We start from the raw sequence: 11,322 nt of genomic DNA on the forward strand, positions 1-11,322 counted from the left end.
ATTAGTGAATGATTTTGCTTGGCATTGATATAACTGCAAATTTGAAGAATTGTATTAAATATTTGAAGAAGTGTGTCATAGGGATACCAAATTTTTCATGAAGATCTTAAAAAAATATCAGTGTATCTTCCTCCAATAGGTCACCAATCTTACAAATACCCTTTAATGCCTTCTGTTTAAAGCCCACGGAATTTTTCCATGGTCTAAAGTCCACATTCCCCCAAACAGGGGAGAAGCAAGGAAGAGCTATAACGTCTCCCAGTTTGTGCTGAGCCACAAACTTTAAAGTGTTTTTAACAAAGATTTTTGGAAGTCTTTTTCAAATTCTTATATGAGTCTGAGTACAAATATGAGTCCATGCCCATACCTTCTATAACTGTTGATTGTGTTTCTACCCAGGGTAACTGAGGCCGTGAGGAAAGCCAATAGGTGGCACCAGTCAGCTGGGCAGACCAATAATACCACTGCAAAGTGGGCAGACGCAAACCACCTCTATCGTATGGAAGGTATAACAAAGTTTTTCCAAATGAATTTGGTTAAAAAAAAAATTCATACTACAAAAGAAGTCTGATGGAGATGAAAGTGGAATAGAACTGAATAAATACAGGGATTTAGGAAGAATATTCATCTTTATAATGTTTATACACCATGTTTATATGAACTTGTAGGGAGGGCCATCAATATCTCATATTAAGATTAGATATAGCTTCTAAGATTTCACTTTCTTTAAGAATGTTATCTAAAGAATGTTTATCTTCTTCTGCCAGGTGTGGGAGCTGAAGATCATTGAGGAACTGAGACTGCTCTTCAACAAAGTTGGCTGATTCGGACTTATATAAGGCTTTATAAAATGAAACAAATGTGTGTTTATCTCTGAAGGGTTAGACGTTATTTCTCCGTACAGAGTTTGAATACTATTAATGGCTTTTTCTGCATCTAATTTTTTAATCTGCCAACCTAATAATTTTCCTGCTTTTTCTCCATGCTCGTAAAAAGATATTTCAACCTTATTAAACTTTTTTCGGCTTTCGTTATTGAAAGGGTGTTATACTGAGACCTAAGTTTAAGAGGTTTGTGATGTTTAGTACCTGAAGTGTCTAAATAGGGCTTTTCCTCTGCTGGCTTAATTTCCTTTTCCAATATTTCTAATTCCAGTTTAAGTTTATTAGTTTTTGAGCTTGTATAACAAATTGTCTGTCCTCCAATATACAGTCAGGTGACACAACTTTCGTAATTTTTTTTTTCGTAATTTTATGTAAATGTACACCATCACAATGGATTTGAAATGAAGCAATCTAGATGTGATTGAAGTGTAGGCTTTCAGCTTTAATTCAAGGGGTTTAACAAAAATATTGCATTAACCGTTTAGGAATTACAGACATTTTTTACAGAGTTCCTCCATTTTCACAGGCTCAAAAGTAATGGGACAAACTAATATAATCATAAATATTAGGATTATTTTTATTACTTGGAGGTAAATCCTTTGCAGTCAATGACTACCTGAAGTCTGGACCCCATGGACATCACCAAATGCTGAGTTTCCTCCCTTGAGATGATTTGCCAGGTCTTTACTGCAGCCATCTTCAGTTGCTGCTTGTTTGTGGGTCATTCTGACTTCAGATTTGTCTTCAGTAAGTGAAAAGCAGCTCAGTTGGGTTGAGGTCAGGTGACTGACTCGGCCATTTAAGAACATTTAATTTCCAAGCTCTTGGGCTGCTTTCACAGTATGTTTTGGGTTGTTATCCATCTATACTGTGAAGCGCTGTCCTATCAGTTTTGCAGCATTTGACTGAATCTAAGCAGAAAGTATAGCTCTGTACACTTCAGGATTCATCCTGCTACTTCTATCAACAGTCACATTATCAATAAACCCCAGTGACCCAGTTCCATTGGCAGCCAAACATGCCCATGCCATAACACTGCCTCCACATGTTTGACGGATGATGTGGTATGCTTTGGATCATGAGCTGTTCCTTTCCTTCTCCATACTTTTCTCTTCCCATCATTCTGGTACAAGTTAATCTTGCATCAGAACTGGTCAGGCTTTTTTTAGAGGTTTTTTAGCAAAGTCTAATCTGGCCTTTGTGTTCTTGAGTGTTACCAGCGGTTTGCATTGTGAGGTAAACCATCTGTGTTTACATTCATGAAGGTGGCTCTTGACTGTAGACTTTGACAATGATACGCCTTCCTCCTCCAGAGTGGTCTTCCAGGCCTTTTGGTGTTGCTGAGCTCGCCAGTGCATTCCTTCTTTTTGAGAATGTACCAAATTGTTGATTTGGCCCTCCTAAAGTTTCTGCTATCTCTCTGATAGGTCTGTTTTGGTTTTTCAGCCTAATGATGGCCTCCTTCACTTGCATCAACACCTCTTTGGACGGCATATTGAGAGTTCCCATGAACAGCTACCAAATGCAAATTCAACACTTAGAATCAAATACAGACCTTTTATCTCCTTAATTTATCATGAAATAATGATGAAACAGGCCACAGCTGGCCATGAAACTGCTTATCAGTCAATTAACCAATTACTTTTGAGCCTGTAAAAGTGGAGGCAATATGTAAAATATGTCTGTAATTCCTAAACGGTTAATGAAATATTTTTGTTAAACCCCTTGAATTAAAGCTGGAAGTCTACACTTCAATCACATTTTGATTGCTTCGTTTAAAATCAAAATGTACAGAGGCAAAATTACAAAAACTGTGTCACTGTCCAAATGCTTATGGACCTGACTGTATGTCTTAAATGCTTCCCACCTCGTAGTAGCTTTATTCTCTTTAAAATAATTGTCTATCTGTAGTATTATAGGTTTTTTGGAATCCGGATCATGTAACCATTTTGGATGAAGATGCCAACGTTGACATTCATTCATACAGTGTTTTGTAAATTAAGGAAACTGGACCGTGGTCTGAGATGACAATAGAATCATATTGACATTTTGACACTCTTGGAAATTAAAAAGACCCTTCATCAATGTAGAACAGCATGAGTATATTTCTTTTACTAAGGTATATCCTCCTCCATGGGTCACACAAATTAAGTTCTTTCATATAATCTTTCATATAAACTTTTTCCTAGACCGTACTTGTGCTATATCCAAGCCTGTCAAATGGTCAAGGCTACGAGAGATTGTGCAATTAAAGTCTCCAGCTATTAGTAATTTTCCCAGTAGGGAAGATAATAAGAGAAATAATTTTTTCAAAAAAACTTGAACTATTATGTATCATCCTGCTGTATCCCGTATAGCCTTAGATATTTGGAATAGGATCGATTTGTGTAGTAGGATCATAACCCTCCTAGAATTAGGGGCATAAGGCTGAAAAGACTTGGCCTTACTTACATCTTCTTATTAGTGTCATGTCATTATGTGATATTACATCATGATATGTGGCATTCTTGCAAAAATATGACTTACGGATTAAGTTGTTTAATTATGTCATCATTTGCTTAATTTTAGTTAATTTCCCCAAACCCCTCATATTCCACGATGTTATCTTTATCTCCGAGCTGGAGTTCATTAAAGTTTTAGTGCATAGATTGAGAACATCTCAACACTGCTACTCTGTCTCTTAGCCTGTTTACTATGAAGTACAGTTTGCCCCTTAATTGAAAAATAGTAAAAATAAATAAATAAATAAATAAATAAATAAATAAATAAATAAATAAATAAAAAACCTGGCACCCTGAACTCACCAGCACTTTGCCCACCCAACCCCAAAAACTGAAGATTCAACACTGTGTCCCACTGATCGTACTGCTACGAGCAGAATAATACAGCTCATGTGCTAGTTCTCTACCATACTATACTCCCACAAACAAATGGCTAAACATGTAAGAAGTTATGAAAAACAGCCTATATTAACATCAACTGTATGGAACTAATCACAAATAGTTATCTTAACCCAAACTCGTAGAGTTCTAAATAGGAAACCTCTGAGGTAGAACACTAATTTAGTAATTTTAGATGCTGTCAATGACAACTGTAATAAATACAATCATTAGGTAATGCCCTCTGGAATGTTCAACCAGTCCAACACCCTCTAAATACCTTATCAGTCCCAAAACGCAAATTAGATTTTGGTATGTGTCAGTTCCTCTCTCCTAAATCGGCCTACTTAAGTGAAGGATTAACAGCTTGTACCTTTTGTGTTTCAAATGAAAGTTTCAACCTCCGCTGGACTCTCGTGTGGTTTTGGTCTGCATGAGTGATACGCAGCTTCACTGGAAATATCATTCCATATCGGATGTTCAGGGCTTTAAGCTGCTGTTTCACTTCATAGTCTTTCCATCTCCTGAGATGTCTTAAAAAAACTTCACTTCATGTTCACTGTATGTTATTTTGGCCTCGGCCCGTGTGGCTTGCAACACTTTGTCTTTCACATCACAACACATCCGGCCAGCTCTTCCCCCAGCCCTGCAAATGGTGCCACCCACCAGCCTCCCACTGTAAGTCTGTATTTGGCCGGGGCAGTTGGGCAGGCCCAGACACCTGAGTTGGCAACAATCACAGAGGAGAGCCTGAGCAGGCAACGAAGTGGTCACAGATGAGCCGCAGCCAATCCAGTGTCAGAATGCAGTGCCCACAGTCCCATTCCAACAAGGTCTAAATCAGCTAGTTCATCACAAGTAAGTAATAAAGACAAGACCCCACTGATTAGCGAATGCATAGCATACACTGATAAAATTGGCTCAGTTCCCCATACAGGCTCTTTTGAGCCATATTGGAATAAAGTAGTTTTACAAGCCAGCACTATTGGGTTGGAATTAAGAGAGCTTTGGCAGATAGTGCTCACAACTATCTCGTGTGAGTTAGCATCTAATGCTCCATGACAGCTAGTGAATGGGAAATTATGAATCTGTTAATAGGCGAAATGCATGCTAATGTAATAGCAAGACTCAAACAAGCCCTCCTAAACTTCAGGAGAGAGTTTTCCACTGGATGGAGCAGAATAACCAAAATAAAACAAGGGAATAAGTCATCTGTGGCTTGGTGAGTGCCTTTGGATAGCCTTCAGAGAGTTTTCTGGTGTAGCCGAACCTACTAGGTCCACATGTGCAACACTGGACATTTTGTGTTGGGGCAAACCCACCGGAGCACATGTTTAAGTCTATAGTTAGTTGAGTATCTATAGAATGGGCATTGTAACAGACGAATGTTTTCATACATCAGGCAAATAGAATATAACTTCAATTCAATATGCACTGACGTCACAACAGCGTAAACCATAGCCAAAGCCAGTACATTCTGTGCTGGTATGTGTCTAGCCAGCCCAAATTTATGGACGAGTCCAAATACATGCAAAAATACTGCTTCAGTCTCACCACATGTGGCTACCACGAACCTACACAGTGCCCAAAACCCTACTCTACTACAAAAGGGGTCTTATTAATGCTGCCTTGACATTAGCTTAATTATGGTTCAAATTAACTATAATATTTCAGCCTACCTCACACACTGCAAGTCCATCCAATCATACCTCAATCGAGACTTATTTGCTGATGTCACCGGATTATTTGGAGCAAGCACATATCAAATTACTAAGTAATCACAATACACCTTCTGGTATGCTTGGGAGATTGAGGGCAACATACCATTGCACTATCCTGCCACTTTAACTATCGCTATTTGTTGATATTTTCGCTTTGAAGGGTTTTAGGCTCCAATGTTGCTGCATTTTACGTTAGAGTAACAGCTTTCTCTCAGCTTGGAAAATTTTAGATAAATCACCTAGTTGAAAAAACAAACTGACCTAGAAAAATGAACTGTTTATCATGTGTTTGGGGAAAATATAACGAGCAGAGCGGATTTAATTCTTTGTTTCATGATCCTACAGTTATGTATGTATTTCCACCTATCATTTATTTTTGGAATTGCGGGGTCCTGTAACAACTGGTCTAAAACTGACCCATAGTAATACAGGCTGCAGCAATCCCATATTGTGTATTTAGATCAGCTTGACTGAGAGGAGGGATGGTTTTCAGCAGAGGATACTGGAAGATCTCAAAATAGCCTTACTCCATTAATTATTAAACATTTAACAGTTAATATTTCTCAAAACAAAATTCAGTACAATACAATACTCATAGTAACTGATGTGAATGCTGGAGCTGCCAAGACAAATTCAACTCGAATGTCGCTGTTGCTCTTTCTCCTTCCAGTAGCTCATATAGAAACCCAGCTGAGACGTGTCCAGGATCGGACTGGTACGTGTTATCAGCACATACCAAAAACGTACCAGTATTCAGTCTGGAAAAAAATGGCATTGATGCATCCCTAGTTGTAAATTATGGTGCTATAAAAGGCCAGTGAGCAGCAGTGCTGATTTAAAGGTGACATGACATAAAAAATGCACAATATTCTGATATGAGTAATGCACACACAAAAACATCCCTTTGTGATATATAATAGTCCCTCAGATTTGGCAATTATTTGTGTGGTGTTTCTGTGTGCGTGTGTGTGTGTGTGTGAGAGAGAGAGAGAGAGAGAGAGAGAGAGAAAGAGAGAGAGAGAATAAATTTATGACGGTGCTGCTTGGGTCATATTTTACCAAGCATACATAAAACAGGACAAACAACATGGTATGTCTCTCTCTCTATTACACACATACACACACAGAACTAGTGTCACTCACTCTGGGATGGTTTATATGTCCTAAATCATCATAAACATCCTCCAGGCAGCTTGCTCACACACACACTCACTCATGTTGACTCTCCATCAGCTGGATTGTTTACTTTCTTAATAGGTCCTTTAAGAGTAAGTCAGATTGGTGAAATTTCTGCATATATTGCTTGAGAGAGAGAGAGAGAGAGAGAGTGTATGTGTGTGTGTGTGTGTGTGTGTGTGTGTGTGTGTGTGGTGTGTGTATACCTGTTCATTGACTCTGCAGTGGGATGGGCCGTGGTGCATGAGGATTCGGACGATGTCCACATCTCCCCTCCAGGCAGCCAGGTGCAAGGGGAAGCATCCTTTATTGTCAGGCACATTAGTGGAGGCTTCAAACTGCAGCAGCTTCAGCACCACATCCCTTATAGAGAGAGAGAGAGAGCAGAAATCCTAAATCAAAACTGGATCAGCACAAATCCCCTTTAAAAACATGTGGGGTGAGCATGAAAAGGGAGAGTCCACAAGAAAAAACCTGTGACTCTGGAGGATATACGGTGATTGCTTACTCTGTATTCTCAAATCTCATCAAGCATTACAGGAGAAGACGGAGTGTGATGCTGGCAAAGGAAGTGTTGAAAATTGTTCATTTTGTTAGAATAAATGTACTTCAAATGAAGTTTAGACTTCTTTCATACTTTCAGTGTGAGATTAACTTAATTAACCTCAAAGACGTTTTTCCTAAACTTTTTACTCATATTTCCGAATAATATATTCTCTAATATTCCAATAATTTATCTTCATGAGATATGGAGAAGCTGTTTAAGTGCCTGTTGCTTGTAAAGGAAGGCTTCTAAAGCAGCTATTGTGTTTGGAAAGTCAGCTAATGTGTTAGAACTCAAATAGGTTCCTGTACTGGAGACTGTAATCCAGCTTTTACAGATCCATGCCTGCTTGTCCTGCTAGCTTCGCCATGGACCAGTTCATTTTCATTCAACTCTTGCACTCTCTGGTCTTACTAGAAGCTCCTTGACTTGGCTTTCACTTAGAGTTTGTAAAGTCTGGCTGGCTTGATGAGGACCTCAAAATTATTGTACACCTTGTTATAAATCCCTCTGTTCCCCCTTATTACGTATCTTGTTCCTCTTATTTTTCAACATATGCTGTAGGTCAAAAGTTTACACACACTTATAAGGGACTTGTATGTCATGACAGTCTTGTGATTTGTGCAACTGTTCTTTTTATGTGACAGAATGACGGGAACACATTCTTCTGTTTCACAAAAAACATTCAAAAATGCAGGTTCTGTGGGTCTTCTGAAATTATCACCAAATAAACTGGGTAATAAATATATATACAGCAAACTAGCTTAGTAATTTGGTGATGTAGAATGTTCTGTAACTTTGTGGCATGGACTCTTAAATCCTTGTTAGTGATTATGATTAATTATAGCTGGTGGTCCTCTCTGTGCTCACATAAACAGGGTTAGTTTGAGCAAGCCCCATGTATTACAGTGAGAAAGTCTACGTAGCTCTGTATAGATCTCAGAAAGAGGATCACAGACTTACAGCCAGAAAGCCAGAAAGTTGCAGCTTGGATGCTACTGGGTGTTCCAACAGGACAATGACTCAAAAAAAACTCTCTGGGGATTGGTTAAGTCAAGCTAAAATCACCCTTTTGGAATGGCCTTCACAGAGTCCTGACCTCAGCCCTAACATGTATATGTGGACTGTACTGTAAAGACAAGTCTGTGCCAGAAATCCTACAAAATTAGGTTGAACTCTACCAATTCTGCCAAGAAGTGTGATCAAATATCCAACTTGAGTTTTGCCAGAAGTTTGATGATGGCTATAAAAATTTCCCTAATCCAAACTGTAGGCATATACAGTTAGGGGAAAAAGAAAGACACCCTCCTTCAATTCTATGTTTTTATTTATCAGGGCCTAAATAATAATTGGTTGGTCCAACTTCTATAAACAAACAAATATTCTCATATGACAACAAAAAACACAACACATTTTAACATGTAGTAATTTTTCCCCCAAAAAGTACACCCTTGCTACTTCCACAGTCATCAAGACAATAGCAGCCAGGTGTTACTAATGAAATATACAAGATTAGTTAATCATCACAAAGTGTGACTTCCTCTATAAAAGCAGACCTTCTGGCAGTTTGCTGTTCTGGGCCACTCAGGTGTGTGTCTACATCATGCCAAGAAGAAAGGACATCAGCCATGACGTCAGAGAAGCAACTGTTGCTGCTCATCAATCTGGGAAAGGTTATAAGGCCATCTCCAAACAATTTGAAATTCACCATTCTACAGTGAGAAGGATTGTTTACAATTGGAGTGCCATCCTAAATGTGACAAAGACCAAGGAGATGGTGGTGGACTTTAGGAGGACTAAAACTCTGACCAAAAGCCCATAACCATCATGGGTGAGGATGTTGGAATTGTTAATAACTACAAGTATTTGGGTGTACACTTAAATAACAGACTGGACTGGAGGATCAACACTGATGCTGTGTACAAGAAGGGAATGAGCAGACTCTACTTTCTGAGGAAGCTCAGATCTTACAATGTATGCAAGAAGATGCTGGAGATCTTCTACAAGTCTGTGGTGGCGAGTGCCATTTACTGTGCTGTGGTCTGCTGGGGGGCAGCAGCAGTGCCAGGGATACCAGCAGGATTAACGAGCTTATTCACAAGGTTGGATCTATCATTGGACACAAACTGGAGACGTTTGAGTCAGTGAGGAACAGGAGGTCACTGAACAAACTGCTCTCCATCATGGACAATCCATCTCATCCACTCTACAACACACTACAGAGTCAGCGGAGTTCATTCTCCAAAAGACTCATTCAAATTCGTTGTCACAGAGAATGTTACAGGAGTTCATTCTTACCAATCGCAATAACATTGTACAACAGCTCACCTGTGTGTGACACATGATCACACTTTCACATTACACTACTACAAGAAAGCTATCATTTAGAAAGCTGTCATTATATTCTACATTCTCAAGGTTCTTCATATTCATTATTCACTGCCAGTTTTCACAAGTGTACTTATGTAAATACTGATGTAAATCTGGTTAAATCTACAACTATGTTCCATATCTGCACTGCTACATTTAATTTAACTTACTGTATTTTATATTTTATATTTTGTGTGTGGACGTGTTGTATCCTGTATTCCTGTACTAGTTATCAGCAATCTTGTCACTGTAGCAGGTTTTTTTACTTTATAATTTACTACCCTGAAAGGCATAAGAGCTCCTTTAGTGTTCACTCCGTAGACGCTTGTCAGGTGCTACATTTCACAGATTTCTGACTTTCCTGCTTGAGTCTAAATCTCTAAATGGAAAAAAGCCTCTGTTTATGAATCATGTACACAGGCTAGTGGGCAAAGCGTGAGCAGTTTTGATGAGGGCAGCAACAAATATGTGAAAGGAGAGAGTCAGGGATTCAGATATCTTCAGAAACACTGATATGAGTGCAAATAATATGTAATAGTAACTTGAATGCAGTATGTATTCAGGTTATTTGATCCTATTCTTGAAATGTAATAGTAATACAATTTGAAGCTGCTGAGAATAACTCGACAGTGCCCAGAAACTCCCTGTGAATAATAAGGCAGGTGATTCTCCTCAAAATTGCACAGTATTGTACAGGAACTCAAACCAATACGAATGAAGATATAACTCATTAAAAAGTCCTATCCAATATGACCCAAAAACATTACTCTCCATTATTAGAATTATATTATCACTTTTAAGCAATCTTTCCACAAGCTGATTCTGACTGCCTTATAAAAAAGAAACTCAAATTTTTTTTAATTAAGAATTTCTTCAGTCTTTAATCATTTAATATGATATTATTTGTTTTCTCATTCAGAGGAGATGAACGTAAACAGGTAGTAAATAGAATGCCCTCAGTAAATAGCCAAAAGTGATGTCTAAAGCTGGAATCCCTACTCCATACCTCCATTTTAGATCTTTAAATCCCTGACAGTGTGTAGTTTCCCTGACACACTGTAGTTTGGGGCGGTCTGTTTAAGGGTGTTTTGACACTTGATCAGAATATGCGAGTCTGCACTCAGGAAGGATTCTGGGCTCACTTGGGGGCAGGGCTCATAATCACAGTTTTGCTTTAACATAGAATTATTCCTTCCCAATTGCGGCTCGACTGTGTAATTCCATACATCAGCTTTGTGCACACAAAACGGTTTGCAAAATGGTAGGCAATACTTTCATCCTTTTGCTTTTTTTTTTTTCTCTTCATGTGATACCAACACTGAAGAGGTGAAGAACAGCATTTTTGGATACATGTCACATCCTTGTGAAGGAATACCTGCTAATGAAGAGACGAGACATTCTCATATAAGAAGATTTTTAGCCAGACAGCCCAGCATAAGAGATGCCTTTTTCACAAAAAGTGTTGCTGTAGGACAGATACAAGCCAATGTGTCCCGCTGATTTGCTCGCATTTCGGGCTCCTTTAAAATACTCTACGACCACAAAGTTCTTGTTTTAAAGCAAAAATCAAAATTAAATATAATAAATTTCCACAAATTGGCAAAGTCTAAGTGAACAGTATGTCTATGATGCAAAGAACCACTTCTATTGTAAGATACACTCACTGACCACTTTATTAGGAACACCTGTACACCTGCACATTTATGCAGTTATCCAATCAGCCAGTCATGTGGCAGCAGCACAGTGCA

General features: G+C 38.6%; 1 protein-coding gene across 6 annotated transcripts in view; it reads right to left on the reverse strand.

The window, feature by feature from the left end:
* The window catches only part of anks1b (ankyrin repeat and sterile alpha motif domain containing 1B), a 195,284-nt gene that overhangs the window by 146,348 nt on the left and 37,614 nt on the right, over window positions 1-11,322 (reverse strand). For all 6 annotated transcript variants that reach the window (XM_026919638.3, XM_026919636.3, XM_026919637.3 and 3 more), the window contains one exon: window positions 6,867-7,023. In XM_026919638.3, coding sequence (XP_026775439.1) covers window positions 6,867-7,023 — 157 coding nt within the window. The remainder of the gene's footprint in view (window positions 1-6,866; window positions 7,024-11,322) is intronic.

The sequence above is a fragment of the Pangasianodon hypophthalmus genome, chromosome 9 (genome assembly GCF_027358585.1).
Source record: "Pangasianodon hypophthalmus isolate fPanHyp1 chromosome 9, fPanHyp1.pri, whole genome shotgun sequence".
Lineage (NCBI taxonomy): Eukaryota > Metazoa > Chordata > Actinopteri > Siluriformes > Pangasiidae > Pangasianodon > Pangasianodon hypophthalmus.